General features: G+C 35.4%; 1 protein-coding gene across 7 annotated transcripts in view; it reads right to left on the minus strand.

Moving 5' to 3' along the window:
• LOC109110157 overlaps positions 1-14,873 on the minus strand; it is a 71,682-nt gene that overhangs the window by 6,411 nt on the left and 50,398 nt on the right. For 2 of the 7 annotated variants that reach the window (XM_042770463.1, XM_042770460.1), the window contains exons 1-5: positions 13,078-13,195; positions 5,512-5,844; positions 3,795-4,037; positions 3,583-3,610; positions 3,512-3,546 (exon numbers count right to left, since the gene is read on the minus strand). In XM_042770463.1, the coding sequence (XP_042626397.1) occupies positions 3,512-3,546; positions 3,583-3,610; positions 3,795-4,037; positions 5,512-5,844; positions 13,078-13,123 (685 nt within the window). In that variant the 5' untranslated portion in view covers positions 13,124-13,195. Of the gene's footprint in view, positions 1-3,511; positions 3,547-3,582; positions 3,611-3,794; positions 4,038-5,511; positions 5,845-6,681; positions 6,709-11,346; positions 11,581-13,077; positions 13,196-14,873 lie in introns of those variants that run through there. The other 5 variants (XM_042770466.1, XM_042770464.1, XM_042770461.1 and 2 more) reach the window with 4 other exon arrangements.

The following is a 14,873-nucleotide window of genomic DNA, read 5'->3' on the forward strand; positions in this document are numbered from 1 at the left end:
TGGCAGAGTATTGAATAAAACAAAATCGCATAGCCACCAAATTAATGTGAGCAGTTTTAGGCAGCACTTTACCACAAATATAGACAATTGATTCCACCACGACCACCAGAAATACTTAGTTGTGTCTGCTTTATAGTGAAACACAAGCTCATTACGACCGATTCCCTGACATAATACATACATTTGCGACCCATTTAACAGATGCATCATTTTAAGTTAGAACAACTTGAACAGCAGCAAACAATTACAATACAGCGAAATAATTAACAATTACCCAGCCATATGAAGAGATGATGCTGAGGTGTTGTTTACTCATCTCCACAAAAGTTTATGTACTGCTGTATATTGTATTTGGAATACATTCTGATTTTCAGTGCAAAATGCAGCCTAATTGCAATGATGTACTGAAAGATTTTACAATGTGCTGGGAAATAAATATTGTCATGAATGTGCAGTACTTGTCTCATGTGTTGTGTTTGGTCAATATATTCATGTAGTTTAACAATATCTAAAAAAAAAAAAAAAAAAAAAACCTGCATCAAAAATAGAAATGTTAAAAGTGTTTAAGATTGTGCCCAGCAATGTCTAAGTGGCTCAAACAGAATCCAACTGTATGAACCATGTGTGTGCCATATGGTACCAAAATTGGGTTTTGTTAAATTATTGTAAAGTTTTGAATGAAGTGCTTCGTTTTGCAAAAGATCTGACATGTTCTGATACTTGTGTGTGTGGATGTGTTAATTGTGTGTAGTGTTTTGACAAAATGAGCCTTGTTTTTAAAATTGTGCCCATGCAATCGTAAAAAACAGTAATACTGATATAATTAACAGGATACTGAACATAATCATATTACTGGACAGATTTAACTAATACAAAATAACAGTTAAAATAAAACATTCATTTTAATTCAGAACGTCTGTTTTACATTGAAATATCAGCTAGTCTATATGCTCTCATTCATCTTAATGTTCATTTAATTCAAATTAAACTGTCCTGCTTTCACTGTGTACACGGTTTTCTTCCTAAAATGCTTTATGTGTGTTAACATGCAGTATTCTGATCACGCAGAAATAGTTTGACCTGCGTTTTCTGTCCAACCCCATTACACTGACATTTCTCTCTATATTAATAATGTCTTCATCTTTCTGAAATCATATTTAATGAAGACATCATTTATAAAAAAAGAAAAGAATGAAATATATGAAAAAGTGAATAAATACATTTATAAAATACTAAAGCTTTTCAGTATAACGGATATGAAGAAACACACACTTCCTCTCACATGTGTAATACTCCACTAACACAAACTCTTAAGATGACTAGATCACTGCAAACTCTTAATGTAGTATTACAACTCAAATGATTTTTATTTCAGATGAGTTTTGATGTGAAAGTGACTCACATGCAGAAGTTTGCAGCAGCAGCATCAGTCCAAAGATCAGCATCATTTCTCTAAAGTCCAGTCTCCAGCAGAAGAGTGTGACGCTGCTTTCAGAATCGTCTGTGTTCTGGCTGTCTCATCAAGCGTCTTCACTGCGAGACTCACACTGGACTGACACACGAGGAAACCTCTGACCGCTTCACTGAGGAAAGAGGAAGTTTCCTCATATGGGGGAAGACACATGCTGTTAGTTCACATCACAATTCATCTAAAACAAGAAACTAAGAGAAAGAAGGAACCATTTTCAAACACATTTTCTAAAAAAAAACCTTGTTTTAGAAGCAACAAGTGGGGAGTATTTGTTTATAAATGATTTAAAATTAATAATTATGAGAAACACTTTACAGATTCTCCTTTAAATCAAATGAAACAGTATCTTTCCTTCACTGATGAAATGCTGTAGACATGTTTATTGAGAGTAAAGCAGAATCAGGTCTATATGTGGTGTTTCCAGCAGACCGTGTGTGTGATGATGTGTGACTCGGATCCATCAGTTGATGTGTGAATGAAGAGAGGATTCTGAGCTTCAATCTTCTGTCTTCTGCAGCTGAGACTCATGGGACATTGAGTTTATAGCTGCTCAGAGCTGCTCATGTAGAGAGCGGCCACCTGCAGGAGGAAACTACAACTACAGCTGCTTTCACTTCACTCAGAACATCAGGCTTAAAATGAGCTTAATCTGATTTATCTGAACTTAACTGGTAATTAAAGACACATTACTGGTGCTTTTTAGTTAAAATCAAATAATTATTCATTAATAATTAACAAAAAATTAAGGATTATTCATTAATTAGCAACAGTGTTTTTGACCAAGTCAACTAGCTAGAAGTTTCCATGAATAGTCTAAAATTAATAACAACCGTGGAATCATGCTGTTAGATAAAATTTGACAGCGTTTCGACTGCAAATACAATTTATTTCAAAGTGTTTTATTTTCATTTGTCTCAAAGTTAATCATAACAAATTTAGCAATGACCCCAATTACAGTTTCTAAAGAATGGCATGTTTATCAATATTCTATAATGACACCCATATCTTGTGAAGAAAAATGCACAAATGTGGTTAAACTTGTTAAAATTCATGTAAAAAACTCCAAATTCAAGCAAAACCACAGTCAGAAAACACCAGACGCTGCAAAACTGAGACACGGATGAAGAGCTTCAAACAGATAAAACATCTAAACAGACACTGAAAATAAAGAGAAATCAACCAAATCAAGAATAAAGTAAAAGAGCAAGAGCAGAAATGTGAAAATAAACACACAGAATGAGTTCACGATCTGACAGATCTGATTCAGAGAAATAAAAGAGTTTGATCACAGATGAACAGAAGGAGTTTCATATAATGACATAAAAATACTGCTAGTTCATTCAAAGAGGAAAGACAAATGAATAAAATAAGCAATAAAACTATTACAAAACACAGCTGTCCAGAAAATAATCTTCATAACTAAAACTGTAGAGAATCTGGTTAATTCATATCTCCTGGTTTAATGAATCTCTTGGTTTTTATATAAGATCTGTTGTTGACAGGTGAAAGCTGGACTGATTCTGAACTCATTTCTCACAGATGTGAAGATCTGCTGCTGCTCTCATGAATCTTCTGCTGTGTGTTCATGTCTCTCTCGAAATCTTCTCATTCTCACTTTCTGATCCTTCTGTTTCTTTCCTAAAAGCATCACATCATCATCATCATCATCATCATCATCATCATCTTCACACTCTTAATATTTGCATGTCAAATCCATAATGATGATGATAAATGTCTCTCACCTGACGTGTGTCTCATGTAGATGTGAAAACCTCCTAACAGACCGAACAGAACCATCATCTGGAGACACCAGACCAGAACAAACACCACAGACACTGAACACACTGAACAACACAAACACATCAATCAATCAATCAATCCAATCAATCAATCAATCAATCAATCAATCAATCAATCAATCAATCAATCAATCAATCAATCAATCAATCAATCAATCAATACCACAGATACTGAACAACAGTTAGACAGAAAACAAACCCATTCTTCATGTTTCCAGGAGTGTGTTTGTTAAACTCGTACCACATTCTGATGTCTGTGTCGATACAGAGGTCAAACTAGAGGTCAAACTAGAGGTCAAACTAGAGGTCAAACTAGAGGTCACAGCTGCAGTAGTTGGTCCTGAAATAAAACATCAGCACAGAATCAGCTGCTTTCTCTCTGAACCACATCAACACCATTCACTGCTGAGATCAAGCTGAAACAAACTCATGACACTTTTCAAGAATCAAGAGAACTGACTGTTTTACATGATCAGTGTTGCTGTAGTTCTTATATATGTGACATTCATGTATTAGAAGCTCACCAGGACAGGGTTTGAGTCTAATGGTCTTCTGTGCGTGACTGACGTGGTTCTTCACGCTGCAGCTGATGTCTCCATCAGTTCCCTCATTTAGCTGAATGGTGGTGTTTCCATTCATTGGTCCTTGTTCTAGTATTTCTCCATTCAGAGTCCAGCTGTACATGATGTGATCCCCGTCAGATGAGCAGGACACTGACCTCTGATTGGAGGAGCAGATGACTGACACTTCCACTGAGCCAATAGGAGCTGGAGGGAGGGACACATGACAGTCACATGACTCTTTCTCAACTCATTAAGAGTCAATATCAAGACCCCACACTTATTATTTTATTTAATATATTTTATCAAAGTGACAGATATATATTTTGGTAATAATATATTCTCCTGTAAAAAAAAAAAGAAAAAAAAAGCGGTCAATAATCTTTAATATAATATAATATAATATAATATAATACAAAAAAGTATTAATAGAATTATGCCAAAAATTTGGAAAAATGTATATTATTAATGATATTGAAACAAGTCTCTTCTGCTCACCAACGCTGCATTTATTTGATAAAAATTAAAGTAAAAACAGTAATATTGTAAAATATTAGCATCATTACTCCAGTCTTCAGTGTCACATGATCTTCAGAAATCATTCTAATATGATGATTTGCTGCTCAAGAAACATTTCTGATTATTATCAATGTTGAAAACAGTTGTGCTGCACAATATTTTTTGTGGAAATGGTGATGCATTTTATTTTTCAGGATTCTTTGATAAATAGAAAGTTAAATGAACAGCATTTATTTGCATTTATTAAACATAATTATTTTGTTACATTTTAAATGTCTTCACTCACTTTTCACCACTTTAATGTATGATGAATAAAATTAATTTCTCCCTCTTTTTTAAATCTTACCACAAATGTTTGAGTGGTATCACACACACACACACACACACACACACACACACACACACACACACACACACACACACACACACACACACACACACACACACACACACACACACACACGTATAGCAGCATAAACTGTTTTCAACACTGATAATAATAATCAGAAATGTTTCTAGAGCAGCAAATCAGCATATTAGAATGATTTCTGAAGATCATGTGACACTGAAACTTCTTTCTAAACAACAACAGATTAATAAATGATTCTAATGACAAATGTTGTTCCCAATTCAAATGAAAGTGACTCAAATGCAGCAGAGAATCTAAAACTGAAAACACAGCACTGTTACAGCAGACAAGGAGCACCTCAGGGACTATATGCTGTATTTATGTGATAGTACTAAACAATCTCAAATTCAGTCCAATTCAATTTATTTCATTTGAATTTGCACCTCTTTAACTGTCCTGAGATCATGCTGCGAGCTCGTTCAGTGTCTCAGGATCTTTCATTCTGTCCATGAAGCATTAGAAAATCACATCCCTGCATCATGTGACAACAATGTAGCAAATAACTGTTTGAAATGCTTTCACGTGTTAGTTTTTCTAAAACAGTATGCAGTATACAGTAAGCAGCATGCTGTTATTTCATTTTAAAAACAGTCTTACATGGAAAGTGCAGATGAATTAGACTAAATTCTTCTAGACATTCAGTAATGAGCTGCAATAAAAACCTTCCCAGAGATTCAACTGAATGATCTGCATGAGAGTGAGATCTTTGGAGAACATGAGACTGGAATGAGTCTGATGAGAGAGTTTCTGTACCTTCAACAATCACTTGAAGATCTCTAGATGTTTCTGTGCCGTTCAGTGAAAGAGTGGTTAATCTGTAATTCCCAGAATCTGCTCTGATCACACGGTTTATTATCACAGTCCCATTAATGACGTTCACTTCAGGTCTGTTATTATAAAGATCACATTGACTCATCTTCATACTGTCATTCTTTACTCTACAAATTGGACCATCTGCTGTGTTGTTTATTCTCTTTTTTATCTGCAGGTCATATTTACTAGCGTCCACCATCAGCAGATTGAGTTTGTCTCCCAGAGCTGCGTAACAGGGATCAGATTGATCAAAACTGCAGTTCCACTCAAGACCTGAAGAACAAAACACACACAAACACACACACACACACACACACACACACACACACACACACACACACACACACACACACCATTTAAATAAAATCAGACACATATTACAAACATTAAAGGAATTAAAGTTGAACAGAAGTAAGATTTCAGACTCTTGATCTGATCTCAGTTCATCTCAGTAACGCTCATCTAATGTTTAACTCTTTTCTCTTGAAGAACAATGACATGTGTGTGTCTCCTGACTTAATACTGATATAATTAACAGGATACTGAACATAATCATATTACTGGACAGATTTAACTAATACAAAATAACAGTTAAAACAAAACATTGATTTTAATTCAGAACGTCTGTTTTACATTGAAATATCAGCTAGTCTATATGCTCTCATTCATCTTAATGTTCATTTAATTCAAATTAAATGTCCTGCTTTCACTGTGTACACTGTTTTCTTCCTAAAATGCTTTATGTGTGTTAACATGCAGTATTCTGATCACGCAGAAATAGTTTGACCTGCTTTTTCTCTCCAACCCCATTACACTGACATTTCTCTCTATATTAATAATGTCTTCATCTTTCTGAAATCATATTTAATGAAGACATCATTTATATAAAAAAGAAAAGAATGAAAGATATGAAAAGTTAATAAATACATTTATAAAATACTAAAGCTTTTCAGTATAACGGATATGAAGAAAACACACACTTCCTCTCACACATGTGTAATACTCCACTAACACAAACTCTTAAGATGACTAGATCACTGCAAACTCTTAATGTAGTATTACAACTCAGATGATTTTATTTCAGGTGAGTTTGATGTGAAAGTGACTCACATGCAGCAGTTTGCAGCAGCAGCATCAGTCCAAAATCAGGCATCATTTCTCTAAAGTCCAGTCTCCAGGCAGAAGAGTGTGACGCTGCTTCAGATCGTCTGTGTTCTGGCTCTCATCGAGCGGTCTTCACTGCGAGACTCACACTGGACTGACACACGAGGAAACCTCTGACCGCTTCACTGAGGAAAGAGGAAGTTTCCTCATATGGGGGAAGACACATGCTGTTAGTTCACATCACAATTCATCTAAACCAAGAAACTAAGAGAACGAAGGAACCTTTTTCAAGCACAAAAAGTTATTTTAGAGGCAACAAGTGGGGAGTATTTGATTATAAATGATTTAAAATGAGTAATTATGAGAAACACTTTACAGATTCTCCTTTAAATCAAATGAAACAGTATCTTTCCTTCACTGATGAAATGCTGTAGACATGTTTATTGAGAGTAAAGCAGAATCAGGTCTATATGTGGTGTTTCCAGCAGACTGTGTGTGATGATGTGTGACTCGGACAAAGAGTATAAGAGGCGAAACTCTGTTGTGTTATGGGTAACAGTCTGTAGCTGGCGCTGCGGAGGCGTGGCCGGCATTATGGACTGAAAGCTGCTGAAATCATCATATGATCAGTTCTTTTAATCAGTTCAAATGATCAGTTCTTTCAATCAGTTATTGTTCATTTTTAGAAATCTATACAAAACTTGAACTGATATTTATTGTTTGTTTGTTCAGTGTAGAGGTTTTGCTGTTCGTTTTTTGAAATCTATACAAAACTTGAACTGGCTAGTAGCTGGCTAGTAGTACACTAGTTTCCGAAAGATGGTCAGAGTTCTTTTTTGTTCATGTGTGCATTTGCTAGATTATACACTTTTTTTGACTAATGCTTCCATTCTATGTCAATACCTCTTCTCTCACAAAAAAGAAAAAAAATACAAACAAACTTCTCATACACAAATGCACACACAATAGATGGTGGTGTCTGATTAATTACTGAGATCTTATGGCACCACTTCCATTTTAGTACTGTTTATAGTTCATGTGTGCACTTGCTAGATTGCACATCTTTTTTTTTTTGTACCTTTCCGTCTGTAATAGGACATTTACAGATTGTTTTTGTTCTTGCCATTGAAAAGTTCACTGTGTGCACTTTCACTGAAGATGTTGAAAAACAAGTTGTTAATATTTTTGTGAAATTCTATGTAAAAGATGAACTGTCTTTAGAAATGCTCATTTATAATTTTATTTATTTATTTATTTATTTATTTTCCAAATCATATATATGGTGATGTTCCTAATGTCAAAATCAACATTTGAATAAATTTTATTACTGTGTGTCTGCCTATATATATTATTTCATGAATTTCTGTTATTCATATAACAAGGAAAATGCATACTAGAACATAAATAATTGATAGATTAAAGGTTTGCAGTAATTTTTAAATTGTATCTTTGCAAAACCGTAAGGGGTAGGCTAATGAAGCCGATTCGGTGGGGGACATATCCTTATGAAAAGTACTATAGGAATCTTATAGTATTTTTGGGACAAAATATTATAGTAATCTTATAGGAATACTAGGCCTATAGTATTTTGGGACATACTACAGAATTACGATAAGACTACTATAGAATATACTATAGCAGCTTAAAAATATTATAGAGGTATTACAGAACATCACAGAGGTATGTTATGTTCTGTAATACCTGTATAATATACTAGTAGCCGCTATAGTATTTCTATAGTAGTCTATAGTACTTCTATAGTAATATTTTGTCCCAAAATACTATTTTCCTAAGGGTAATTAGGCCATGCATAACCGACAACATAGACGTATATTTTTCTGTCATTTAAACGTCGGTCATCCTCCTTAATGTATTTTAAATTGTTTTCATATTTAGATATTGACGGCCAGAAAAAATTAAGTTATGTTTAGTTTTTGTTATGTTAAGTTTTTCAGTGCCATTGACTCCCATTATTTCTCGGCGTTTTGCTTCAGTTTTCAGTCCATAATGGCAGCCGCGCCGTCACGTCATGGGGGCAACTGTTGCTATGGAGCGTTCTATTGAGTTTCGCCTCTTGACTTCTATACTCTTTGACTCGGATCCATCAGTTGATGTGTGAATGAAGAGAGGATTCTGAGCTTCAATCTTCTGTCTGCTGCAGCTGAGACTCATGGGACATTGAGTTTATAGCTGCTCAGAGCTGTGCTCATGTACGAGAGCGACACCTGCAGGAGGAAACTACAACTACAGCTGCTTTCACTTCACTCAGAACATCACGACTTAAAATGAGCTTAATCTGGATTTATCTGAACTTAAAGCTGGTAATTAAAGACACATTAACTGGTGCTGTTTTTAGTTAAAATTAAGGAATTAGTTGGCATTAATAAATAAGACTGTTTCATGTGTGTATTTGATATTGTTGTTTTTTCACTGCTCTAAGTCTGTAAAAAATCTATATTCTGAGCTGTCGGATCAGATTTTAGATTGTTGCTACAATAGGTTCGGTTTGTCCATATACACACCAATGTGCCTATAGGAGCAGAGCTGATGGATTGGTTCATCATTTATGACCTCTGATATCTTCGACGGGTGGCCATGACACAACCCTTTCATCAGCTTGTTGAAATGGTAAAATGAGATGTTGAAGTTGTCCACACGTCACGTCAAGTCAAGTCATCTTTATTTATATAGTGCTTTAACAAAAAAGATTTTGCGTCAAGTGAAGCAATTATCTGCACAACTTAATTAGGAAACACAGTGTGTCAAAATGCAAATGACAGTTAAAGGCAGTTCATCATTGAATTCGTTGATGTCATGTCACATCTCAGTTCAGTTTAAAAATATGTATCTGTGCAAGATCCATTTGCATCAAGTCGACGAAGACATCGTCTGTGGTAAATGAAGGTGGTGACCCACCCGACCAAAGCAGAAGCCATGTAGGGGACCAGAGCCGGCAGCGGCAAGGAACCAACAACATGCGGGCGATGCTAACTGCGATAGGGCTGTACTCTGACGGCTGCATGGTGGTACAATTTTATCGCTACATAGTAATCGATTTTAGAAGTAAGTTTTCATAAAGTCATTAACTGCTGTGATGTTGGGAACTGTCAAAACTTGTTGATCCTTTAGTTTTTCGTTAATTTAGCCACTGTATTCAAATAAATACCTGGGGTTATGTTTGTTTTTCTTCTATAAAGAGATGAAAAGTAATCAGAATCTAGCAGTTTTTTTAATGCTTTGCTCTGTAGGATGGGTTACTTTTCCGCCAAGCACTACGAAATACCTCTAGTTTTGGTTTTCTAATGTTGGGATTGCATAAGGTTTTGACACCAGGACAACCAGAACTAGTAGAGTGGACCAAATGAAGTAGTTGGGAGGCGCTAAAATAGGAATAGACAACTTGTGTGGAATCTGGGGATGCTGATAATGTTAAACGGGGTGACTGTATAAAAAAAAAACAAATAAAAGAAATTAGCTTGTGACTTTTGACCTGCAAATATGTTTAATTTCCAAAGCGTATTTGACGCTGCAAAAACTGAGACACGGATGAAGAGCTTCAAACAGATAACAACATCTAAACAGACACTGAAAATAAAGAGAAATCAACCAAATCAAGAATAAAGTAAAAGAGCAAGAGCAGAAATGTGAAAATAAACACACAGAATGAGTTCACGATCTGACAGATCTGATTCAGAGAAATAAAAGAGTTTGATCACAGATGAACAGAAGGAGTTTCATATAATGACATAAAAAATACTGCTAGTTCATTCAAAGAGGAAAGACAAATGAATAAAATAAGCAATAAAAATATTACAAAACACAGCTGTCCAGAAAATAATCTTCATAACTAAAACTGTAGAAAATCTGGTTAATTCATATCTCCTGGTTTAATGAAATCTCTTGGTTTTATATAAGATCTGTTGTTGACAGGTGAAAGCTGGACTGATTCTGAACTCATTTCTCACACAGATGTGAAGATCTGCTGCTTCTCTCATGAATCTTCTGCTGTGTGTTCATGTCTCTCTCTAAATCTTCTCATTCTCACTTTCTGATCCTTCTGTTTCTTTCCTAAAAGCATCATCATCATCATCATCATCATCATCTTCACACTCTTAATATTTGCATGTCAAAAATCCATAATGATGATGATAAAAGTGTCTCACACCTGACGTGTGTCTCATGTAGATGTGAAAACCTCCTAACAGACCGAACAGAACCATCATCTGGAGACACCAGACCAGAACAAACACCACAGACACTGAACACACTGACACAACACAAACACATCAATCAATCAATCAATCAATCAATCATCAATCAATACATCAATCAATACCACAGACACTGAACAACAGTGAACAAAGTTAGACAGAAAAAAACCCATTCTTCATGTTTCCAGGAGTGTGTTTGTTAAACTCGTACCACATTCTGATGTCTGTGTCAATGCAGAGGTCAAACTAGAGGTCACAGCTGCAATAGTTGGTCCTGAAATAAAACATCAGCACAGAATCAGCTGCTTTCTCTCTGAACCACATCAACACCATTCACTGCTGAGATCAAGCTGAAACAAACTCATGACACTTTTCAAGAATCAAGAGAACTGACTGTTTTACATGATCAGTGTGTGCTGTAGTTCTTATATATGTTGGATCTCATGTATTAGAAGCTCACCAGGACAGGGTTTAAGTCTAATGTTCTTCTGTGCGTGACTGACGTGGTTCTTCACGCTGCAGCTGATGTCTCCATCAGTTCCCTCATCCAGATCAATGCTGCTGTTTCCATCCATCAGTGGATCTCCATTCAGAGTCCAGCTGTAGAGGAGCTGATCCCCCTCAGAGGAGCAGAACACCCTCATCCCCCCACTGGAGGAGCAGATGATTGACACTTCCACTGAGCCAATAGGAGCTGAATGGAGGGACACATGACAGACACTTTCTGCATGACAAAACATATCAAGACATTTCTAACATTGATATCTGTTCTTCATGCACACTAGGTCAGTCATGAGAACAGCATTTTTTTAAACAGTATGCAGTATACATAGTAAGGTTATTCTGTAAAACAGTCAGTGTGTTTAAGTGCAGATGTGACTAAAGGACAAGTAATGACCTTCCCAGAGATTCAACTGATTGATCTGCATGAGAGTGAGATCTTTGGAGAACATGAGACTGGAATGATCTGATGAGAGAGTTTCTGTACCTTCAACAATCACTTGAAGATCTCTAGATGTTTGTATGCCATATGAGTGAAAGAGTAGTAATCTGTAATTCCCAGAATCTGCTCTGATCAACACGGTTTATTATCACAGTCCCATTAATGATGTTCCACTTCAGGTCTGTTATTATAAAGATCACATTGACTCATCCTCATCCTGTCATTCTTACACTCTACAAACTGGACCCATCTGCTGTGTGTTGTTTATTCTCTTTTTTAAACTTCAGGTCATATTTCTGCTAGTTTCACAGTCCCCACCATCAGCAGATTGAGTTTGTGTTCCAGAGCTGCGTAACAGGGTACATACTGATTAAAACTGCAGTTCAACTCCAGACCTGAAGAACAAAACACACACACACACACACCACAACACACACACACACACACACACACACACAACACACACACACACCACATCATTAATAGAAAATCAGACACATATTACACAAACATTCAAAGAATTAAAGTTTGAACAGAAGTAAGATTTCAGACTCTTGATCTGATCTCAGTTCATCTCAGTAACGCTCCTCATCTAATGCTTAACTCTTTTCTCTTGAAGAACAAAGTCGTGTGTGTCTCCTGACTTAATACTGATATAATTAACAGGATACTGAACATAATCATATTAATGGACAGATTAAACTAATACAAAAATAACAGTTAAAAATAAAACATTGATTTTAATTCAGAACGTCTGTTTTATAATTGAAATATCAGCTAGTCTATATGCTCTCATTCATCTTACTGTTCATTTATTTCAAATTTAACTGTCCTGCTTTCACTGTGTACACTGTTTTCTTCCTAAAATGCTTTATGTGTGTTAACATGCAGTATTCTGATCACGCAGAAATAGTTTGACCTGCGTTTTCTCTCCAACCCCATTACACACTGACATTTCTCTCTATATTAATAATGTCTTAATCTTTTTGACATCATATATTTAATGAAGACATCATTTATATATAAAAAAGGAAAAGAAAAAAGAAATATGAAAAAGTGAATAAATACATTTATAAAATACTAAAGCTTTTCAGTATAACGGATATGAAGAAACACACACTTCCTCTCACATTTGTAATACTCCACTAACACAAACTCTTAAGATGACTAGATCACTGCAAACTCTTAATGTAGTATTACAACTCAGATGATTTTATTTCAGGTGAGTTTGATGTGAAAGTGACTCACATGCAGCAGTTTGCAGCAGCAGCATCAGTCCAAAGATCAGCATCATTTCTCTAAAGTCCAGTCTCCAGCAGAAGAGTGTGACGCTGCTTCAGATCGTCTGTGTTCTGGCTCTCATCAAAGCGTCTTCACTGCAAGACTCACACTGGACTGACACACGAGGAAACATCTGACCGCTTCACCGAGGAAAGAGGAAGTTTCCTCATATGGGGGAAGAACACATGCTGTTAGTTTCACATCACAATTCATCTACAACAAGAAACTAAGAGAAAGAAGGAACCATTTTCAAACACAAGAAGTGTAAAAAAAATCTTGTTTTAGAAGCAGCAAGTTTTCTTATGTATTTGTTTATAATTGATTTAAAATGAGTAATTATGAGAAACACTTTACAGATTCTCCTTTAAATCAAATGAAACAGTATCTTTCCTTCACTGATGAAATGCTGTAGACATGTTTATTGAGAGTAAAGCAGAATCAGGTCTATATGTGGTGTTTCCAGCAGACTGTGTGTGATGATGTGTGACTCGGATCCATCAGTTGATGTGTGAATGAAGAGAGGATTCTGAGCTTCAATCTTCTGTCTGCTGCAGCTGAGACTCATGGGACATTGAGTTTATAGCTGCTCAGAGCTGCTCATGTAGAGAGCGGACACCTGCAGGAGGAAACTACAACTACAGCTGCTTTCACTTCACTCAGAACATCACGACTTAAAATGAGCTTAATCTGATTTATCTGAACTTAACTGGTAATTAAAGACACATTACTGGTGCTTTTTAGTTAAAATCAACAAATTATTCATTAATAATTAACAAAAAATTAAGGATCATTAGTAACAGTGTTTTTGACCAAGTCAACTAGCTAGAATTTACCATGAATAGTCTAAAATAAATAACAACCTTGGAATCATGCTGTTAGATAAAATGTTAATTGACAGTGTTTCGACTGCAAATACAATTTCATTTTAAAGTGTTTTATTTTCATTTGGCTCAAAGTTAAGCATAACAAATTCAGCAATGACCACAATTACAATTTCTCTAAAGAATGGCATGTTTATTAATATTCTGTAATGACACACATATCTTGTGAAGAAAAAAAATGCACAAAATGCAGTTAAACTTGTTAAAAAGTCATGTAAAAAACTGCAAATTAAGCAAAAACCACAGTCAGAAAACACCAGACGCTGCAAAACTGAGACACGGATGAAGAGCTTCAAACAGATAAAACATCTAAACAGACACTGAAAATAAAGAGAAATCAACCAAATCAAGAATAAAGTAAAAGAGCAAGAGCAGAAATGTGAAAATAAACACACAGAATGAGTTCACGATCTGACAGATCTGATTCAGAGAAATAAAAGAGTTTGATCACAGATGAACAGAAGCAGTTTCATATAATGACATAAAAATACTGCTAGTTCATTCAAAGAGGAAAGACAAATGAATAAAATAAGCAATAAAAACTATTACAAAACACAGCTGTCCAGAAAATAATCTTCATAACTAAAACTGTAGAAAATCTGGTTAATTCATATCTCCTGGTTTAATGAATCTCTTGGTTTTATATAAGATCTGTTGTTGACAGGTGAAAGCTGGACTGATTCTTGAACTCATTTCTCACAGATGTGAAGATCTGCTGCTGCTCTCATGAATCTTCTGCTGTGTGTTCATGTTGCTCTCTAAATCTTCTCATTCTCACTTTCTGGTCCTTCTGTTTCTTTCCTAAAAGCATCGTCATCACCATCATCTTCACACTTTTAATATTTGCATGTCAAATCTATAATGATGATGATAAATGTCTCT

This window comes from Cyprinus carpio, chromosome A14 (genome assembly GCF_018340385.1).
Source record: "Cyprinus carpio isolate SPL01 chromosome A14, ASM1834038v1, whole genome shotgun sequence".
Lineage (NCBI taxonomy): Eukaryota > Metazoa > Chordata > Actinopteri > Cypriniformes > Cyprinidae > Cyprinus > Cyprinus carpio.